Consider the following 22,720-nt stretch of genomic DNA (forward strand, 5'->3'; position numbering starts at 1 on the left):
GAGTTGCATCAGCATTTTTATTTTCACTCAGCTTAACTGGTGCTTTATCTAGCTGCTACTCAAATCCTTTCTTCCTGTCCAAATTCAAGACTTACTCCTCAGCAGTGGAAGGTGCAATTAATGTGCCTTCTAAGCAATGAAAATATAGGGGAAGAACGTTCTAGTAGTTAAGATTTGTTTCTAAGAATGATTTTGGTCTTCTCCATTACCTTAATATTACTTAATATTTCTGTATTTTAATTCCCTGTGCCCTTACTCTCCTCTTGCCTCAGACTCAATAGCCTCTTTCAGAACAAAAGAACTCTTTACACAGTTTGGAAGTCAGTCATTCTATACACATTTATTTTTTTTTTCAATCACTGTCTCAAAAAGACAATTTTCTAATATGCTTCCTTCATTATAATTAAAATAAGAAGCCATAGTACATCTGAAAGCAAATCTCCCTCTCCAACTTAGCTGCCCTTAGAGTCTTGCTGCTTCTGAAGTCTACTTTCCCAGGCTGTTCTATTCTGTAGAGACATAGGTTAAATAATCCTTTTTGACAGTGTTCTGTCTGCATTCTTCCTAGTGATTTGATGCTTTCTGTTTCCCATGTGCTGGGCTTTCTCCATTTACAACTTGAACACTAATGTCACTCCATCCCCCATTGGGATCATGCTGATGTTGACTCGCGCATCTCTGACAAGCTTCTCATTGAGGTGGTGGATACTCTGTGTTTCCAAGTCATCCTTTCTTGGTTTTAGCACCCTTCCACCTCGAAGAACCTATTGAAGAAAGCAATGTCATGCACCTCATTTATTCCAGAAAGTTCCCTGGAATGGAGAGGAAGTTCTAGAAAAGATTATGTGCATTTTCTAGGAATTGATATCTTATTTCAGATTGCTAATGGTCTCCATCATGGAGCTGTTGTAAAAAAGTGGGATTGGGAATCTGCAGAATTGGGAAATCGTATATCTACTGCAGATCAGAAGCCAAGACAAACATATATTTTTAAAAGCCCTTGTCCAGCTGACACAATGAACCTGAAGGACTGTGAAGTTTACTTTGTTACTAGTGGAAGTCCTTAATTTATAACTTGTAAGCAGTTACTGATTATGGTTAATGCCCTACTTCTTGTGTAAATAGTAGGAAACATTACAGACAAAACAGATGAATACAGAGCATTATCTGTAATGGATTACAAAATATATAATAAACCTTTCGTCTCAGGCTGTTTATGTACTGACATAAATTTAACAACTCTTCTTACTTATGTAGGCAAGAAGTTCTATATATAGTGTAGCATAAAGCTTATTTTAATAGTTTCTGTTGAATTTTAAAGCCTCCTTTGTGTAATATGGAACAAAGGCGTTGCAACTCTCAGCAGAGATGCAGGTGAGAAATCAAACCATTAGAATCCCACTGTGACTTTATTTTCCCTTCCCAGAGGGGAAAGCATTAACTCCCTATGCTACTACCACTACAACCACAATACTTACGTTATCAATAGCTATTATTCCTCCTTTCTTTATGAGGCGCAAACATTTTTCATAGTACTCATTGTAGCTTTCTTTATCCGCATCAATGAAAGCAAAGTCAAAGGTTTCTGCTTCTCCACCAGCCAACAGCTCATCTAGATGGGTGACAAAGTGAGTCATTATGCCCTGGTTAATGCTGCATGAAAGGAGGAAGTAATCCATTTGTGTCAAAATGCTTGTTAAACAACGTTTTTGGTATTTTGACCAGGCAGCCTATTCCTCCTCAGCTAGTTAATGGTAAAGCTTAACACATAGAATCCAGTTTGGATGATATGTACATCATAAAACACTAGGTCACTGAGTGCTACCAAGGTGAAAGAAGCTCAAGGAGCAGTTATGAAAACCTGTAGGATACAGATGGGGCTGCAGAATAGTGCAGTCAAAGTAAAGTGATCTGAAACTGGATGCATTCTACACCTCTAGCTACATTTTGAGTTGATGAAGAACTGTTCTGATTGCTGTTTTTCTCTCATTTAAGAGCAGGTCTTATGTGATAATCTCTAGGTGATGACTAAGTGCCATGATGCAGGTCATGAACAAACCCTGCCAAAAATCTTCAGCACGTTAAAAGACGGCTATAATTATTTCTTGTATTCAGCATTTTCTTGACTGAAAATTCCAAAACTGCTTTTTCAAAGGGCTTGATTGCTGTCTTCCTAAGATTCGCTGCCTCTCTTCTCTCCTGCCCTCATCCTCTGTCAAAAGAATTTTTTTTCTGAAGCATTGCCTAAACAAAGCTGTCCATCAGACTTCAAGGACTGCGCATCCTGGCAGATTGCTAGTATTTTCCTCTTTAGAAAAGAAGGATGAATTTGGAAGTAACACAAAGTGATGGATGGGTCTATGGATCATCAAGCAACCCTGCTGGAATCCTTCTACCTGTTAATACCTCCTCTGTTCCTAACAAGTTTATTGCATTTCAGAATATTTATTATTCCCTTTGCTTCACATCTTCTCTTTTCTTGACTGAGAAAAGTCATTGCTATTCTAATGGCCTTGCATGGCTTTACAGCATCCTAAGTCTCAACTTCCCTGAACCCAAACCAGCTATTACACCATAAGTTTGATCTTGGCTTTGGTGTTTTCTTTTTTCTCGCACCTCAGCTCTTTCAGAAGAATCTTCCTCTGTACAACAAAGTTATGTTTACTTAGAATGGACACTGGTAAGAAAAATAGGGCTTTGTCCAATTAATCTGCTTTAATCAGCTTTTCCAGAACCAGCTGACAACAGTACTTCATAGATTAAATAAGGCAATGGACAGGACAGCTGAGTGACCAGCATAGCTTGCTACACAAGATAAGCATTTTCACCTCTCTGCTAGCACAGGAAAACTGCAAACTTGTAAAGTTGTGCTTTGTTGTTTTTTGTTTTAATTTTTTAAGAAACTCTTTAGATAAGAAAGTCTATTTCACTGTTAGCAAAGTTATCAGATCCAAGAGCGTGTTTTCTGCATTTCTTCAGCATTATATTTGCCTTTGTCTTTTAAGGAAGTTAAAAAAGCTCGTTTCAGGTTACTTACCAAGTGTTTGAGTAGCTGGCTTAATCCGTAGGTCGATTTTATGATCTACTCCTGCCTAGGGTGAAAAAGATCATACAGATTATGGAAGTGGTCAAGAAATGACCTCTTAGTAGTTTGCAGTCATAGAGTGATTAGAGTTCAGATATCTTTTCCTAATATTTCTAGCATCTAGAGATTGATTGTCTTCTCAAAATAAGCTGTAGCATCACTTGTCCTAACAATAGGAAAGCTTGTGTGTGAATGTACAAGTCTAAAACACCAAAATTCCTGGACAAGCAAAACAGATGTCCCAGATATGTAACAGTAAAGGTGGTACTTACCTCTTTCCACAGTGGCTTTCCAATTTTGGCATAATCTTCATTTATATCACAAGCAATAACTCTGCCATTATCTGGCAGGGCAAGTGCCATACTCAAGGCATTATATCCTGTGAGGACTCCTAGGAAAAATCACAAGAGTCATCAACATTACAATATTCTGAAAAAGTGATGAATAGTGAAACAGAATGCTTCCTTCAGGAATAATAAGGATGAAAAAAAAAAATAGAAAACACGACAATGTTAGAATCAAGGATGGCAATTCATTAGTAAACTCAAAAGACTTTCCACTCAATTTTAATGTTATGAGAGTTGGGAAGTTATTTTTTTTAATCAATCTTGCAGCAAATGTTTGAGTTGTGCTTCCTTATTTCTTCCCTCTATGAGTTTCCTGGACATACTGGGCAAAGTCCAGTCCTATATCTGAGGAACCCATTTATTTAAAAGTGGAGCTCAATCTTGAGCCAAAGGGAGTGCATCTACTGAGGAAGAAAATATCAGGGCTCCATAAGAGAAGACAAGGGTAAAGGTGGTGGGACCTGTATTTGGCTGCTCAGCATCAGCCTGTGCAACAAAACTTCTTCTGGCAAGAAACTGATACGGAAAAGGAGGAATTCATCATGCCCTGCAATTGCTGGCCAACACTGTAGACCCAAGAGACCTGTTAAGCCTCATTTTTCAGGTTGCTTCTGAGTTGTAGAGGGACACGTGCTGATGCCATAAATACTGAAAGCACAAGTAGACTAAGTGGCAAGTATGTGCAAATCATATGCTGCTTTTCACACTGTAGCTTGTCCACCTTAAAGCTGAGAAAAGGATATAGTACCTTACTTGTATTTGAAAACCTTATCTTATGTAAACATGTCCCGATTTGGACAAGCACAGACAGAACCTTAATTTTACTACAAAAGAAGATGAAGTGGCACTCTTACCTACTTCAATAACTTTCTTGGCTTTAATGAGTTTGATTAAATTTGCCATAAACTGAGCCTGGTCACAAGACACCATCATTTTGCCCCAGGGATAATCTGCAGTAAGCTAAAAAGGGGAAATAAATAATCATCAAACAAAAAGAACGTGAACCAGATCCTAAAAGGGAGGAGGGAAAAACAAACAAAAAAAACCCCAACAAACCCAAAAGAGAATATATACGTTCTTATATTTCTGATTTTAGATGGTATTGTGCTCCATTCATGAGATAGAAATTGTTTTGAATTTAACAGTAACTAAGGTGGATGAGGGGAGGTCATAAACAGTGGTTAATTATTCAAAGCAGTGATATGCCCAAAAGTTACCTCATGGCTGTGGCAAACTCAGAAATATGAATGATGAAGAACCTTAGTGGAATGTTGATTGTAAATGTCCTCTCTCTATAAATACACACACAAGTGGATATTTTTTTATTTATTGTCTTAATAACAACTTTGTCACTCTTAAACCTCCAAGATATATAGGATGTGGGTTTAGTGGTTTTTTTGTTTAATTGGTTGGTTGTTCTGTTTTTAATTGATTAGGGCTAATGCTGTTTCTGAAGGTTGGTCTGTGTAGTACTGGCTTCATAGTGCAGAGCTGGAGGAGTCGTGGCAGGAGGGCCCCAGGCACTGAGAAAGGGAAGCAGGGCTATGCCATAGCATTTCAATGGAAAGGACAGTTCTACAATTTCCTTTCTTCTCCAGGGTCCCATTTGGACTAACCAGCCCCAGTATTTAACATTTAATTGCTTTTATATGGGAGCATTACGTCTCATTTGATCATATCCAATTGTGAAGCAGGAGCTTGTTCTGAGCTCTGGAGCAGGCTGGTGGCCATCAACTCTCTCAGATACAGTTTCCTTATAAGTCAACTGAAGTTAACTTCTAGAAGTCATGTGTTTAAGTCAAGTGAGGTCCAATCATATGGATAAGACAGCATGTTGAAAATGTAGACCAATAATATCAAGTTAAAAACTGCTGGGAGACAAAATACTGACCAGGCGCAGCTTCTTGAGAACTGGATGTTCCCTCAAGGAATGATCCAGTATGTATTGCCAGAGAGGGCTGCTTTTCCCAATAATACTCTTGTGTGGTTTGGATGTCCCAAACACAAGGAATGGATATCTTTTACCTACAAACAAACAGAAAAAGATAACTTTATGATCCATTAATGAAGTTTTGCAATTGTCTGCTATAGGCTGCTTAAATAAAGAAAGCACCAAAGTTAGAGGGCTTTGTTCTGAAAGCTGCAGTGAATAATGGAGATGCAAAGCAGCTGGACAGCTCAGTGGACTTCACACGTATACTTATGTATACACGTCTGAACTGTACAGCCCGAGGCTGCAAAGACGGAAAGGAAAAGGTTTGGGCACTAGATGTTTAGTTGTTCAGCAGCTGGAGGTGAAAGCCTGACCTCACAGGACACGGACCCGCGTGAGGTTACGTCGGACAAGTGTTGCAAGTCCTGGGGCAAGCGCAGGGAGAGAAGCGTGATCGGGGCGTGACGGAGCGGACAGCCCTCGCACGGCAGCCTGTTTACTCAGCCTGGGGCCGTCGTTGTGCCGAGGTCAGAGCCGCCGGGCTGCGGGGCCGTCAGCTGACGCGTCCCCGAGCTCCGCGTTTCCATCGAACTCAACTCCAGCCCTCCCGCCTCCTGCTGGCAGCGCGCCGCTAACGAGCGCTCCGGTCCCACGGCTTCCGCCGCCCGTCTGTGCCGCGCTCAGCCCCGCGACCCGTCCGCAGCACGGCGCTCCTGCCCGGCAGCGGGCCGCCTCGGGGAGGGCTCCGTCTCCGACGTCTCCAGCCGGACCCCGGGGCTCGGGCAGCGCACTGGTCGCCGAGGCCCGGAGGGAAGAGGGGAGCGCTCGCCGCTTACCTGCCAGCAGCCCCGTGGCGAAGGCGACCCCCAGCATGGCCGTGCCGACGGCCACCTCCTTGGGCACGCTGAAGAGCGGCATCTCGGGGCGCGGAGACGCGGCTGCGAGCTGCGCACGGCGGCCACGGCGGATGGAGGTGGGGCGGAGCTGCCCGCCGCGTGGTGCGGGGCGGCACGGGCCCGCCTCCTCCTGCCCGGGCTGTGCTTCCTCTATTCTATTCGTGCCACGTGCGGCGCGAGAGCGGGTGGGTTGAGGGATGCTGTGTGTTCCCTCGTGAGAAACGTGTGTGTGAGGGAGCGCTGGTGGAGAAAGGGCTGTGCCCTCAATGTGGCCTTCACCAGACCTAGAGGTGTGCCTTGGTGCTTGCAGGATCCTTGTCACAAACTGCATCAGACTGCAGGGCCTGCACCCTTTACCCAAAAGCTATGGATTTTTAGGTGCAAGGAACCACCCAGGGTGGGGATCAGAGCCTGGTTTCCTCTGCTCTCACATCAGCCCTTTCTAGTTGGTTACAGATCTCCCTCCTGCTCTGTTCTGTGGCTGAGGGAGCTGACCAGTGGTGACTGCTGTCTTGTTGTCTTAGAAACCAGACTAAAAAGCACTCTGTGCTCTGCTTCATCACAGAATGCATAGATAAATGATGAAAGTACCATGCAGCGCCATTTGCAGGTGGGCCTGGAGTTTAGTTGTCATTTTGTGAAATACTAGCAATGCCTGGCAAAGCCCTTGCAAGATGCAGAGATCCATCTTTCTGTTTCTCAGGGGAAATGAAATCATCAACCCTGTTTGCAGACCAGGACTGAATAGGCATGGAGAGGGCCATTGGCCTCGATAGATGTAGGATGAAAGCAGGTAATGCTTCCCTCTTGGCACATAGTTAACCTGTTTAAAGCCCGATGAACTATGCAGCATAGGTTAGGATGGTGACCTTTTAGCTATGTCCCTAAGCTAGCAAAACTGTCCAGTGTCAGTGCAGTTAGCAGAAAAAGATTCTCTTGTAAGTACATCTTAAATACAGGATTAAGTATTTCAGCCAAAGCAGAAGCTGTCTTATTTTTATGGGAATGGATTTGCCTATCACTGCATTTTTTTCCTGTGTGTTAGACCTTATTTATAAAGGCAGGGCTCAGAGCTCATGTATTTTTCTTGCAGCAGCTCAGCTAATCATGTCAGGCGCTAAGGAGTCTGCTGTGCTTTCTGACTTGCAGAACAAAGCAAGAAATCTGATCCGTCTTGGCAGATAAAATCTCTCAGTTCTCTTTTAAAATTTATTTGATATTGGAGGCTGTGAATGTTGTTGGTTCCTCTTTTTTTCCCCTTCGATATCTCATCTCTTTCTCGCTGTACATTTTGCTTTTGTAAATGAAAGCATTTCATCCAATCTCTCAAAAGATGAGTTAATGGGAAGCGCTGGGACATGTCAGTTTAGGCCAAATAGAACTGTGTACAAAGAACTTCTAGTGGCCATAAATCAGATTTGTGACTCTGTAGCTCCATCTGGTGATCATTCACTATAACTGCAGCAGGAAGGGAGGAAGTTGGATTTCTCAGCCTTTTTTTATAACGTGTTCTCAGCTTCTGCTCTTCCTGAGAATAACTGCGAGTAAGAGTGCTACATTGGCCTCCAGACTGACAGTTCAAGGAGATGCCTCATTTGTACCTCTCTAGGAACTTCAGGGTTTCTGAAATCACCCAGAGAACTAGTGAACAGAATTGCTAACATACTTAAACAAGTCTGAAACTTTTTTTTGGCCTCAAACTCTTAGACAATAATAGTTTGCCTGTGTAGCACCGGCAGGGCTTTTAATATCTTAATATATATATTAGACTACATATTGTTTCCTTTTAGATAAGGAAACTGATCTACAGATATCCAAAGCAAGATAAAACAGTTGTTCTTTTGGTATCAGAGTAGCAAAAGAATCCAAGCTCTCCAATTAAATAAAAATGAGCTAGCTGCTTTTCTTTGAGCCATCATAGTTCATTTTTTACATAGCTCTGTGATATATTACTGGACAACTTTGGCTGCCACATAGATTAATTCAGACACATGCTTGCAGTGTGTTGTGGCTGCTTGAGTGCTGAAAGACTTCTTGAGCTGGGTAGATGAAAGCTACCTCAAGATAGAAAGTGTGTTTGAAACGGTTTAGGGTATCAACCCCACTGCTCCCTATTACTGTAAGATCAGTATAGTTGCACAAATTTCACACAATATTTGGATCATAGAATTTGTAGGGACTGGAAGGGACCTCTGGAGACCAGATTGACCAAGCATGATTTCCCCTTGGCGAATCTATGCTGACTATTCCCGATAACTTTCTTCTTTTCTGGTTGCCTGGAAATGATGTCTAGAATAAGTTCTTCCATCACCTTCCCAGGGATGAAGGTCAGGCTGACTGGCCTGTAGTTTTCTGACTATTTTCTATAGACTTCCTTTTGCTACTGATGTACTTAAAGAATCCTTTCTTGTTGCCCTTCCTGCTGAAGTGCAGAGATGTAAAATCTGAGGGTGGCTTGACCTTGGAGTTGCTCACACAGTGACTGATGGCCTACCTGCAATTCATGCTCTAAACCACAGTTGCCACAGATTTGGTTTTACCAGACCTATTGGCAACACAAGTTCTAAACCATCATGGCTGCTAATGTGATTTTACTAGGTGAGAGTGAATACAGATGACTCTTCTGAGGATGATTTTGCCCTGTGGTGGAAAATCATTGTATACCACAGACAACCAGAGGGAAGTATGTGTAGCTCTCTTGTAACAGTAGAACTCAGTAGAAATAATCCCAGTACATATGTTGAATTTATACTGGCCTATGATGTTAAAAATAATTCAGTGGAGCTATGCGTTGTGTCTGCTGGTGTGGCTTAAAGCATAATTTAAATGGTGCTTACTTCAAACCTTGCTTACCCACAGATTTTTTTCATGCATTCACGTGGATAGCAGTCACACAGTTTTGTAAACCACAGCAATATTTATGTAAAATATATTGAGGTTAGCAAGTAAAGTAGCAATCAGTTCAGAGCTTCAGTACAGATGAAAGAAGAGCAGGCAGTGGTCATTGCACGCCAATAACTTAGAATACGAATATAAGAAAAATGGTAACAGGAAGGGAGAGTATGGAGTTAAGAGTGTACTGGTCAGATTGCTTGACAGGTTTCTCAGGAGAAATCAGGACAAAGAAGTTTTAAGGAGATTTCAGGGAGAAGGAGAATGAGCTGTTTAGAAGGAGTTTACCTCAAATATGAGTGTAAAAGGAGCAAAAGCTCAACATCAAAGAATGCTTTCAGCAATTATTTTAAGTTGGCATTCTGGATGGATCGGACTTGGATGGAATTAAATCTCTGGAAAGAATTTATAGTAATCAAGATGATGAGAATTTGGACATAACTTTCTAGTTGTGGAGGTGAACATATATAAATCATCTTGGAAGTGTGTCAAAATCTTTCTGATTATTTTTATATGGTTTGAATGTGAAGGCCTGCGGGGAAATCAGAGTTGAAAATGAAGTATTATGAGTTGAGCGATAGGCAAAATGTCATTTTCATCTGTATTGATGTTGGAAAAATATCAGAGAGCTGAGGCTGAGTTGATTTTAGACATCCTCAGAGAAGTGAGGGAAGTAGACTAGGATTTTAATCTGGTTGCAGGGAGATAGGAGAGAAGAAGAAGATCTGAAAGTTGTCAGCATCAACATGGTAGATGAATGTGTGTACAGATAAGGGTAGTTAAAAGAAATAATGCAAAGCTGTGACTCCCCATGCCTTTTACACTATTTGCAGAGAAGCAAACCTATAAACATTCTATGCATTTATTATTCTTAGTGGGTTTTCTTAATCTCTTTGGTTGATACCAAAGGACAACTTTATTTTCACTATTTTATTTATTCTTTCACCTGTCTGTCATAGGTGTTGAAGATAACAACATATATACATATATGTTATAAGTTTACACTCCACAGAGATTATTTCCTTGGAAAACCTAGGTAAATCAATGTATGGTGGCATATTTTAGAGAACTGTTATTATTAGGGAATCGATATTATTTTTATTTACAGTTGAGATTTCTTTTTTCTTCCAGTTAGATTTGCTATAGTATTTGTCTGTTCCATCCTAGTTAACTCTCTGATACACTAAGCATTTCATTTTACAGTTCTGTAATGCAGCATTTGGCATTTACTAGCAAAACCCCCTTGACCTTAAAGATACTCATACTACATATATCATTTGTAGCTGTTTTTTTTTTGCTATGGCTGTTCATAACTGAAAATCTTGGACTAGTGAGAATGGTACAAGCTGTTATTATTTTTTTTAATCTGTGATAAATGGAATTTCTCTCTAAATATTTTTTCCGATAGTTGAATTCAGTAATTTGAAATAAGACTAATAGTTTCCCAAATACTCATCATTGCTTCTAAAGTCATCTGGATTTTTTATCAGACAAACTGTAAGTATCAAATCTCCGTTTAATATGATTCATCGTCCAACTGGAGGGCAATCACTAAAATGGAACACAGACATGAACAATGACTTTAACTAAGTTGGTTTGGTTATTTTCATCTTGCTGAGCTACCTCTATTGCACTCAGTCTTCTGCAGAAGCTTTTAAAGTATGTCTTTCGATAACAGCTTGTAAAGGCTGTGGTACCTTCACATCTATTTCAAGGCTAAGGTATCAACATTTCAAATGCTGCTGCTGTGAAAGCTGGTGATTCATGAGCCCATAAGCCTTACACCATTAAACTTGCAAACAGCGAATGGTTTAGAAACGGTTTTCAGCTAGAAGCATTTTGACATATTGGTAAATATTTTCAGGTCTTGCCGGCTTACAGGCCAACATTTTGAATATATATGACTACTTTTTGCCATCTCATTACAAGAGTAGGTTCGGCTTTGGACATGCAGGTATCGTGAGGAGAGATAGCACCTGCCAAGTGGTGTAATTCCCAGTGCGAAGTAAGTTAATGGCTTCTATGAAAATATCCCACAAGTATCAAGGACTGGGGGAGACCCAGTAAAATAGCTCGTTCAGTGGCTCAGCTTGACAGATCCAATGATAGAAGCAGTTCTCCTGACAAAGGGAGTTTGTCATTGAAGGATGCTGTTCAGAGGTGCTTTGAGTTTCTCAAAATAGGTGACAGACTGTTCTGAATGATATTCTTTTAGGTCATAGCCTTGGAATGGTTGCGAGGACAGTGGTGCAATGTATGCTAGCTACTGAGGAAGAAAACCTGTTAATTTTTTCCTGCAAATGATTCCCATGTAATTGAAATAGATACAACGTTAGTTGTACTGCTTTACTTAGGAAGTGTGCTGTAAGTCTCAAGATGCTGTGACATGTAAGACTTTAACTGTATAGTGCATAAACAAAATGTGAGAATTTTTGCTCCTTATCACGCTGCTGAATGTGATAAAATGTAACATGCAGTGAACAAATCAACCATAGCCATAACACCTTATCAACCAGGCTCTACCATTAAATATATATACATTTGATATCTGAAGAAATCTGTGTTACAGGCCAGAAGACTGTGTTTTTTTCATGCAATCTATGTGAATGCAATCTAAGGGTTAAGGCTTGTTTTAGAGTCCAGTGTTTAGAACCCAGTGATTCTTTCCATTCCCTTAAGGGCATTTGCCCTAAAGTCTTTAGTGCACAAAAGCAATAGCATGAAAACAGGAGAGGTGCAGGATTAGAGGTGTTCTTGTTATGTTTTTATGTACTTGTTCTTTTTGAATTTGTATTTGTGGTTGGACTTGATGATCTTTAAGGTCTTTTCTAACCTGAGTGATACTATGATTCTCTTTACCATCAGTTTTTTTTTCTTTACTATTCTATTTATTTGACTTTCAGTGTTAACAAAAGACTACTTTTTTAATCCTGTTCTGGCCTGATTTTGTTATACATTTTCATTGAAAAAAGAAATCTCTGCTCCTTTTAATATAAGCAGTTGGAATACTTTTGGTAAATCTAATTATTATTATTTTTTTAACAGAATTTCAACTGAACTTTAATTTTTTTAGTGGTAGGCATCCCTGTGGTAAGAACAAGGCTTTCTCAGTACAGTATTTTGAAGATATGTATTTTAGTGTTTTGAAGATCAGAAGATCCTTCTGTATTAGCATACGATTATATAATAGTGTACTATAATACACTAATAAATTACATTTTCACTTTTTAGTCAAACTTAGCATCCATTTTAGAAGGCTCTTTCTTTTCATTCATGTATGGCCCAGGCTTGACTTCGTAAGAATCTCTCACTGAACTATAAACTACCTTTATAAATATCCTTTTTCCTTGAAAGCTATATCTTACTGCAATGACCAAAGTTTTGTCATGTGTTAGATTAAGATGTCTGCCTAAAATCAATAATGCTGAGGTAACAACATTGGTTTCTGCTAGACTCTCAATTACTTCCTCAGTTGTTTGTCATAGGAAGAATATATGATCAGTTGTTTCCCCTGCAGGCTATAAAACCAGCCTGTTCTCCTTTGATCACTTCTGCATACTTCACTTTTACTCTTCTAAGTATAACACAGATTTTTAGAGCTTTGGACCCATGAAGTAGCAAAATGATTCTTCTGTAGTCCATTCCAAGGGATAATAGCCTCTGTATAAAGCACCGTAAATATCCCTGGACAGCTCTTGGCTCTTTCGCGTTGCATTGCACAATCAGTAAGGAATCTTTTCCTGAATTTGTCAAGCTCTTTGAAGAGATTTCTGGGAGAGATTTACTTCAGTTTTTCTGTTGCACCTTGCATTCCCTGGTGCCATTTTACTTTTGAAGTTGCTGCCATTTGCCACAGAGGGGAAATGCTGTCATACTGTGTTCTTTGCTTTTGTTCTCTTAATCTTTATCTGAAATAATTAGACTGTACCTTCACAATGCCAGCAAAGGCTCTCCTAAGCGAAGGAGTACTTGAAACAGTAGAGACTCTTGTGAAAATGAGAGCAGCTGTAATGGGCTATTGAGTCAGCAACAGCTTGTTATCATGTTTTCTTCTCTCAGAAAGAGGCAAGCCTGTTTCTGAATAAGGCTTCAGAGGTAGCAGGCCACTTGGAGAAGTTAACTGAAGTTTTGGTCCCATCGTGTTGCCGAGGAGAAGCTGTCCTTGCTGCCTCTGGATTTTCACATCATGTTTTGTAAATAGAGAAGATGGTGCAGAGAATTGAACATGCTATTCTGGTTTAACAAACAAACAAACGAATAAACAGACCACTTCTCTAATTCAGAAAGCAAGAAATGAATCTGTTCAGCAGTAATTTTTCATCCAGGTAGTGTATGGAGAGGTTGGTCAGACTTAGTGATGTGAACATTTGGATTTCATGGGCATGCAGAATATGTAACAGTGCTGTAACCTGGCAGAGCCCTACTGAAATAGTTCACAGTGTAGAGCAGCTTTATAGTTAGAGAACTGTTATGTTTCCTAACAGGGTATTTGTAGCATGCTGTAAACAGTAACTGTTGTAACTGAATCCTAGACTGCAGTCCTTAAAACTCAAAGTGCTACCCAACTGGCAGGAGCCTTAACGTGGTTTGCCTTTGTCTTCTGTCTAATTTATGTAGGTGTCGGTGGAAAATGCCAGAGTGTTTGGGAGCTAGGCCAGGAGGAGGATAGGTATGCAGCTGGTCGTCTGTCTCACTGCTTTTGAGAACATAGGTAATTACTGCATGCTGTATACCTTCCTGATGAAATGCCTTTTGGAAAATCAAAGCTGTGTGGTTCCAAGGCAGAGGCAGTTTCTCTGACCAAATGGGGTTTAGTAACTCTTCCAGCCTAGCTGCAGTGTCATTCATGGACTGTTTAGCTTCTTGATGTTTATGTACCCACAGAGTTGTTACATACTCAAAATAAGCCATGAAGTGTGGACTTGATGCTTATTGTGCATTCAGCTTGGAGTTAAAAAGGGCAAGTGGCATAATGAACCAAGTATTTATGTCCCACAGTCACAGGAAATACAAGGCTGACTGCTCCTTCCCAATTCCACACCTTTTCCATAGGTTTCTCTATCGGCACATCCTTAGAAGTAGTAGTTGTTCTTCTGGTACTAAAATAAACTTGCCGACTCAAATATGCACTGTGCTTAAAGACCTGTCTCTATTCAGTTAAGCCTATTTCTTAAAGCACAAAAGTGGAAGCCGGTCTGTTCTAAATGTAAAGGTGCAATACAATAAGAGAAAACTAAAGCAATTTAGACACTTTGAAAGAAGGTTTATGATTTGTTCTGAGGATATGCGTGTAGAGAGCTTTAAGGGGAATTCTGTAAGGCTGTAATGTGCAAGCATTGTAGGACTGCTCTTTGACACTGTGCAGAATACAATGGTGTGTGGGAATCCAAGAGCTCCTGGAGGCTTGCTGAAGCCTTAGGAAATTTGGTTCCATGTGGAGGATGCTGTGAGAGCTCTTTCAGGCATCAGTATGCCTAAAACACACCTGCCTTTACACGTGTTGGTTGTTCTGAACCTTGGTAAAATGTACTACGTCCTGATGTTACAGGATAATGTCATACTTTTTTTTTTTCTGGTTTTCTTCTCTGAAGTACATCAAATCCAAGCAAAGCCACTCCTTTTCCTTTCCAGTATTCAGTAGAATTACAGCCAGTCGACCTCTACTTCTGTTCTCTGAAGTGTAACTGAGATTTTTTAGAGCCTCGAGTCCATGAAGTAGCAAAATCATTCTTTGGGAGTCCATTCTAAAGGACAGTAATTTCTCTTGAGTGAATTATTACATACGTTCTCAGCACAAACCAGAATCCAAACAATACTAGTAGTAATGATAGGAAGAGAGAAGCAAGAAGTGTTTCCTTTCAACGTTTTCCTCCATTATAAAGGAATTTAATCACCTGTTAAGTCAATGCACAGCAGCACTGGAACAGGTTTCCCAGGGCAGTGGTCACAGCACAGAGCTTGCCAGAGTTCAAGAACCATCTAGACAATATTCTCAGACGGGTCTGATTTTTGTATGGTCCCATGTGAAGCCAAGGGTTGGACTCGATGATCCTTATGGGTCCCTTCCAAGATATTCTATGATCAGCATAGTTCAGTTCCTCCTAGATGTTTATAAAACAAAATGTCTACTTAATCAAATAAGGATTTATGACTTCTACATGTCATTTATTGATTATAGTGCTTACTTCTCTCTCCCTCTCATCTTCCCCTCATTCCCTTCCTTCTGAAGCTGCAAAAGCCATTTAGAACATGGAGCTAAGATTTTTCTCTGTTCAAACATAACATGGTGAGTGATGGCTCACATCTCTGCTTTCTCAGGTTCATGTGGAATCTAATAGTTGCTGCAGTTAACTCCCTCTTTTTACTGTTATAGCATGCTAGGATTGGTAAAATATTTTACTGTTGTGTAAAGCAGAAAAGGCACTTTTTTGTCTTATCTTCAAAGGGGAATCTCATTTGAGAGGAGAATTGTTATGTACAGCTTCTTCCTTTGCCTGTTGGTATCTAATTTCTGCACAGCACTAATTGTAGATGAGGCATGAAAATGATAGTGGTAGTGAGGCTTGTTCTTTCCTGTCTTCTCTTTCAGGTATGTGTGGTCACAGTTTCCTCCACATTTTGTAGCTGTGTGGAACCTTTCCCCAAGTACTTAGTCTTATCCATTGAGTGCAAAGAACATGCCTTCAGGCTTGGGGTACCCAATTTTGCATGTTAGTGCTTCAAGAGGCAGTGAGCAGGTAGGGTATTTGTAAGAGCGATTTGAGAAATTTCATCAGGGCTCACAGTACTGTGATGTCTCATTGGCAGAACGTGACGTGTTCAGTGTTTCCATATGCTGGTCGGCTCTCCTCTGAATGCTTTCAGTACCAGTCCTCATTGCTATCAATAACTGTCTCTGATATGAATATCCTCAGTTCCCTGGATTTTCTTACATGACTGATAAATATTAAGGGGGTAATATTTTTTGACAAATTTCTGATAGAAGAACATGATGTGAAAATAGTGACAAAAGCTGAAGTTCTTTAAAAACAAGCAAAAGCTATAAAACCCTCCACCTCTGCTGATCTCTGTTATTGCCTTTTCTGGAGCTGATTTTGCTGTCCTTGAGTAGGTCAGAGAAGGAAAAGGATGCCCATTGCACATCTGCTGCACTGACAAGCAACCAAATGTACCTTTTGGCTTGTGGCTGACATTTTGGCAGCAGAAAGCTTCTAACTCCCTCCCTTCTACAATCTGATGGGATGAACAGCAGAGCTGTGCTATATTGCATGTTGGCATACAGGTTAAGTACATATGAGTCTATTCATCTGAAGTTATCCTTTCAGATCACTACCCAGTTCTTGGCACGTGTGTCTCCCTTTCTCTTGGCATGCTTTCTTTTTTTTTTTTTTTTTTTCCCCAGCAATTTCCTGGTATGTAATAATCATCCTAAGCAGTGGCACTGCTATTGAAAAATGAATGGGCATATTGCAGTCTGGGGGAAATGTCGTGCCCTTCTGGTGTGGGTTCTGAGTAATACAAGCTGCAGAAGGGTGTGTGTAGTGGGCATGCACTAAATTAAACATTGCCTTTGCTGCAGGCAGGAATAGGAAGAGGGACACTCCTTCATTCATTCTCTCTTTCTTTCTCATCCTTTTTAGACATCAGAGAATGGAACAAACCAGTCATAAACAGCAGGGCCAGGTCAGAGTAGATAAGTACCTTCACCTGTTGTAGAATTTAGAAGAGCATTTAAATCCCTGCCTCCCCTAACACTCCTCTAGAGAGTCACTTCATCACTTGTAATAGCTTGCTTGAAAATGCATGGGAACAGCTGAACTTCCCTGGATTAGGATAGCTTTATGCTACGTTCCTGCCCTCTTCTGGACCAAAAAAGCCCTCCAAACCTTGATTCATGGTCTCAGTCTTTATGATGCATTGGTTGTAGGCAGCTAGACTCTGCAAAAAAGAGGAGGCAAGTAGAGACAGTCAGTGAAAGCACCTATTCATTTAATAGGTTTTTCATCTTCTTACCCTGTCCTCTATATTTGTTTCACCCCCCTCATTGCTTCTTGTTTTAAATGAAGTCCAATTTTGGGAGTAGGAGCTGTTTCTTATTGTGTATGTGTACTGCATTTGGCATTGTGGAATCCTTTTCTGGTTGGAACCGTTACTCACCACAGTAATACAAACAAGCATCTGCTCAGAGGGCAGGGTAAATGCATCCTTTAAAACAGAGAGGTCTGTGAAGTTGTGTGACTTTTGCATCATCTTGGAATAGAAGAATACATAGCTGATGCCAGTGGAGTAGCCAAGAAGCTTGTAGATTCCCACAGTTCTCCTTTACTGTGAATTGTCCAGAAGTAGAAATTAAACAGTGAGGAGAAAAGCAAAACAAAAACACTACAACTTGAGATGCGAGATCTTCTGGATAGTTTTCCACTGCTTGCTTAGGAAGGTGGAGAAGTTCAGAAGGTGGACAGAAGCCTCTGAGGCAAAGAATTTTAATATTGAAGATAAGTTTAAAAAGTTAAAACAAATAAAAATATGCTCCCTTGGTAGTCAAACTGCTGCCAAGGGAAATGTGAAAATTAGAACTATTGTTTTGACAACTGCAGTGTTGAGGTTTGTCCCTCTTATTTTCATCTCAGAGGACTCCTTTTGTGCTGCTGGTGCTGCTGGCCCCTTATTCCCTGGTCTGATGCTTGTTAATGTCATGGAAAAGGAGATAGAAATCCTAATTTACCTGTTCTGAGCTTAGTTGTGTCATGTGATCAGTTAGTTCACTGAAATTAGAAATACTGACTCATCTTCCTGGCTCCTGCATTGGGTCTTAAGTATCCCGAGTTGGATCCTTTGTCTATGTAGGTGCCATTTGTAGCAGTGCTGATCAAAGTTTTCTGTAATACAAATAACAACAGTCTAAAGCATGGTTGTCCAATCTTTCAGCTTGCCTGGGCTGCGTATAAAATATTTAATATGTTTACTACATATAAATAACAAAAACTTTTTTAGTTTTTAAAAATAATTTTTTATTAAAGCAAAGATAAAAAAGAGATAAACCACCATAACAGTCAGGTTGGACATACACGATCTAAATCAGCAGTGGCAGCTGCTGCTTCAGCTGCAGGCTATTCCATTTTGTCTTGTAGGCTGACCTGCATGCGGTGAAGTTGCTCATCTGTTGAGGGGTGAGTGGGTGAGAGGACAGGGTGATTTTTCAGCAAATGGTGGGACTGACAGCTCTGATGTGTTTCCCTCTGGGGAAGAGTTCTGCCCCGTAGGACTAAAGCCTGGTTTATTTGGCATTTGGTGAGTCCAGTGCAGCTAGAGGGTATACAAATGAGCACAAGGAGACAATGCAGAGGCATTTTCCATGGACTGTCTTGTTCCTAAAGCAGCTGAAACGCGAAGGTGATGTGTAATGTAATAGCCTGCGTTTTTCTTATTGATGGATACAGTAACAAGGTGCTCTTGGTACAGAAGAAGTATCCAGTCTGATAGCTTTTGCATATAAAAGCCTTGTCTCCAGTTGCTTTCTGTTGTGGAGGCTCTTGCTCTGGAACCTTCCTGTTGTCCCCTGGCCTTTAAGCCAGATGTGGATATTAACAAGTGATGTTACTCCTCATCACTGCACGCAGCTGGTGATGTCTTACATACCTGGCTAGCCATGCTTCTTATGATGCAGCCCAGGATGCGGTTGGCTTTCTGGCCTGCGATGTCACATTGGTGGCTGAAGTGAGAGAAGTGAGAGCCCTCACTTCACTTTTTTTTTTTTTTTTTGAGAAAGATTAGAAAAGCTGAGAGTTGTGTTTTGCATAGCATGCATGTGGCAAGATATGTCTTTATCGGGGACAGATTTGTGGGTTTTAGCAAGTGAAAGCTGTTAGCTTATTCCAGCAGCTTGTTCTGGCTCATCTGACACCACTTTTAATGTGGTACTTCTTAATGCAGTTTAAGAAACATTGTGATCCATAGCCTGTGTTTAACAGAGGACCTGTACGCTGGATTTCAACAAGAGTTATACTGCTGACTTGGTTGAAAGCAGACTTTGGTCAATGTTCAGTGCTTTGGAAATCTTACCTAGCTAACTGCACTCTCCAAATGACTGGTGAAGCAGAGCTGACATCAGTCACTGCAGACTACACTACGGTGTGTTTAATATTGATCTACATGCACCTGCAGAACCAATATCTCAAGCCTGTGCTGACAAAGCATTTCAGGGGAGGGAGTGGAAAGATGGATGCAACACAGAGTCTGCAGCTGATTTATACATGCTGATTTATCGAGTTACATGCATACTAGAAATTTGTAAAGTACAAAACACAATGTGTACATTACTGAATGAGAAGCTAGGCTGAATATGAAAAAGTCTCTAGTATAAAGTGTTCTAAATAGTGTTATTTAAGTGATTAAATCTCACATCAGCCAGATGTTGTTGATCTCAGTATTGAGATGTGAGGGGTGAAGCTACAAGTAATTTGACTTCAAATTTACAACCAGGCATCCTAGTTACTTTAAAGCTTTACATTTGAAGGGTTGTCACATTGCAAAGACTGACTAACTGAAGCAAATATTAGCACTTTGACAGAAGTGTTACAGAAGCTCAGACAATCTAAGAGTGACACACCATCATCCTGTAGACCCTGCAGTGGATCTAACAGGACATGGAGGACTGCTAGGTGTGGAGAAGTTTTCTACTGCAATATTAAATATCACGAGTAATAGGTGTCCTTTAAGATCATATAGGAAATACATGGCAAAGCTTAGTTGTATGATCATAGAATGGTTTAAGTTGAAAGGAACCTTAAAGACTATCCATTTCCAACCTACGCCCAGGGCAGGGGCACATCCCTCCAGATCAGCTTGCCTAGATCCCCATCCAGCCTGGCCTTGAACTCTTCCAGAGATGGGACATCCACAACTTCGCCAAGCATCCTGTTTGAGTGCCTCACTGTCCTCTGAGTGAAGAATTCCTTCCTGATGTCTAATCTAAATATACCCTCCTTTAGTTTAAAGCCACTATCCCTTGTCCTGTCAGTATGCTCCCTAAAAAAGAGCTGATCTCCAAATTTTTTTGTGGGCTCCTTTAAGTATTGAAAGGTTCCCTCAGAACCTTCTCTTTTCAATGCTGATCAACTACAATCCCCTCAGCCCTTCTTCAGAGGAAAGGTGCTCCTGTCCTCTTATCATCCTTGTAGTCCTCCTTTGGGCTTGCTCCAACAGGTCCATGTCCTTCTTACTCTGGGGACCCCAGAGCTGAATGCAGTGTTCCAACTGGGGTCTTGAGAGAGCAGAGAAGCAGGTTCCTTATTCTTTGCTTTACATTCAGAAATACTCTATCTTGGTGGGGAAAAAAGGGATTGTGTTGCTGTGACTTCTTCATGCTTTGATTCTGTACCAGCAGTTCTGAGAGTTGTACGAGCCCTGACAGATCTCATTTTTTCTGTGCCACATGAACACGAGTCATTACTGACGCTTTGATTCCAGGATCTCTAGTCCTTCTGGGCAGCATAGTTGTATTTACATTACAAATTAAATAGAAAACCCAGAGAGGGATAAAGATTTCTGAAAGTAGAACAGGCCACTACAGTAACTTTCTTCCTGCAAAGCACTGGAATGCTGGATGTTACGTCCATTCTATTGCCCTCGTCTATATCCCAAGTAATTAAAATTGGTAAAAAACCCTGTGTAAAGCAATTGTTGGACAACTCTTGTTATTGCAGCTTGGGGTAAAAATATTCATGGAGCAGAAGTGACTTAACAAGCTGTGTAGTCTCCTGAAGTCAGGCTTTGTCCGCAATGTAGTTAAATCCCTTCTCTTGTAGGACACTAGCAGAGAAGTACTAATTGCAGACTGAAAATTGTAGCACAGCAACAGTGTTCTAATATCTTAGTATTCCTATTTGCTTAAAGCTTTCCTTAGGTTTAAGACTCGCTTATACACGATTTGGGCAAGGTCTTTGTTTTCTTGCATGTGTAAAGTTTGCATAAACTAGCAAGAAGAAAGTGAATGTTCTTTAGGTAGAAAGCAGCAGTTACTCAAATCCCAGGTGCAGAAAGGATGCTCAACCCTTGCCAGAAATGCTGCAGTCTCTAATTGTGGAGCAGCTAGTCTGCAGCCAAGCTGGCTCTGGAGGAAAGATGGAAGTATTTGATCTCAGCTGTGTTACCACCTGTATCACGCCAGGGAAGTTAAATGCACTGAAAGAGCTCTGCCTACCATTGATTTTATTTCTTCCAAGTGAAGAATGTGTTGATAAATGGCTGATGAAATGAGGTAGCAGTGGGCAAATGGGCACCCTACCATAATCCTTTTTTTTCTGTCTGGAGCCTCTAACCTTGGCACCATTAAAAGAGCTGCTACTTTGCAGTAATGGCAATGCTATGAAAGTAAATGGTGGGCCAGTTCCTGCTATTTGAGATAATTTGATGAGAATCTGAAGTATAATCAAATCATTTAGAACTAGGAGAAAAATACATTGCTTTGAGAGCTTCAGGCCTTGCTGTTATGGTCCTTCCCTGCCCTTGCCAGTGTTCATTTCTAAGAGATCTCCTTAGATAAAGTGGCATAAAACCAGAGATATGGTTGTGTTGCACAGTTGTAAAGGCGGGAAGAAGCTTTCTATGCACACACCATGGTAACAGGAGAATGTGTAGTGCCTCTAGGCTTCAAAGAGTATCTTAAAAAAGCATAAAAACTCCAAAAGACAGAAACAGGCAGAAGAGCAGGCTCCTCTGTCTGAATTTGCTGTCACTGAACATAGAGGCAGCTTCCCAGTGTGTCATTTTGTGTCCTGGCGTGCTAGTTATTCACTAGGATGGAGTCTTGGGAATGTCTCGTACTGGAGCTGCTGTTCTCACTGAAGCTGTTGGTCCTCTATTCAAGGGATGATTAAGCAGAGCTTTCTTTAACTGAGAAGCTCAGCCTTAGTTCTCTTGAGTTAATTCCCAGAAGTTCTCTTGAGTTACTTCCCTACAAATACTGTATAGAGTTACGTGATCCATGAAAAAAAGGCTAAAAAGAAAACTGAAGAGACAGAAAACCAGCTAACTTAGCATGCGGCAATTAAGAGCTCAAAGTAAGGAATGAATGGCATTAAATTAAATTGAGTTAATCAGATTGGGCTGCTCGTTGGGATATTAAAATCTGCAAGAATCAATAACATCACAACTGTCATGTATCAGCTTAGATGATCTGTGCTGAATGACCAGTTCATGTAATCTTTCATTGTTGAGGATGGTTGGCACCAAGATAAAAGGAAGTAACCAGAATGTTAAATGAGAGGAATAATATATCCAAATATTCAACTGTAAAGTGAAACATACATGGCAACAACTTGATTATGTCTAAGCTATGTGAACTGGCCTAGCAGGGTCTCTGGGGAAGACAGCATGCACAGATGGTTAAAGTGGCTTCTCAGGGTGATTTGGGAGCACTGGAAAAAGCCTGGAAACAGGCTGGCTAAAAACATCACGTCAAAGCAGTGCTGCATCAGAAAATGGGCTTTTCAATTAAATGTAATTCTTCATTAAAAATGTAACTGTGAAATACCATACCGTTCAGGAGAAAATCCTCAGGTAATCA

At 40.7% G+C, this 22,720-nt stretch overlaps 1 protein-coding gene across 1 annotated transcript; it reads right to left on the bottom strand.

The window, feature by feature from the left end:
* Positions 1–321: 321 nt before the first annotated feature.
* COMTD1 (catechol-O-methyltransferase domain containing 1) lies at positions 322–6,302 on the bottom strand. The gene is made up of 7 exons (XM_065746533.1): positions 6,202–6,302; positions 5,324–5,457; positions 4,287–4,392; positions 3,358–3,476; positions 3,038–3,092; positions 1,479–1,612; positions 322–764 (listed from the first exon to the last, which is right to left on the bottom strand). Exons 1-7 carry the CDS (start codon positions 6,281–6,283, stop codon positions 612–614), a joined length of 783 nt encoding a protein of 260 aa, XP_065602605.1. The 5' UTR covers positions 6,284–6,302; the 3' UTR covers positions 322–611.
* Positions 6,303–22,720: the final 16,418 nt, after the last annotated feature.

This window comes from Cyrtonyx montezumae, unplaced genomic scaffold (assembly GCF_038088225.1).
Source record: "Cyrtonyx montezumae isolate F1298 unplaced genomic scaffold, pur_monq_1.0 scaffold_4, whole genome shotgun sequence".
NCBI lineage: Eukaryota > Metazoa > Chordata > Aves > Galliformes > Odontophoridae > Cyrtonyx > Cyrtonyx montezumae.

Bases quoted from the DNA above. Each gene is read 5' to 3' on its own strand.
- COMTD1 (XM_065746533.1), bottom strand. From the start codon at position 6,283: ATGCCGCTCTTCAGCGTGCCCAAGGAGGTGGCCGTCGGCACGGCCATG. The intron at 5,458-6,201 runs GTAAGCGGCGAG...GTTTGTTTGTAG, and splicing joins CGCCACGGGGCTGCTGGCAG to GTAAAAGATATCCATTCCTT. The intron at 1,613-3,037 runs GTAAGTAACCTG...TCACCCATCTAG, and splicing joins GCCAGCTACTCAAACACTTG to ATGAGCTGTTGGCTGGTGGA.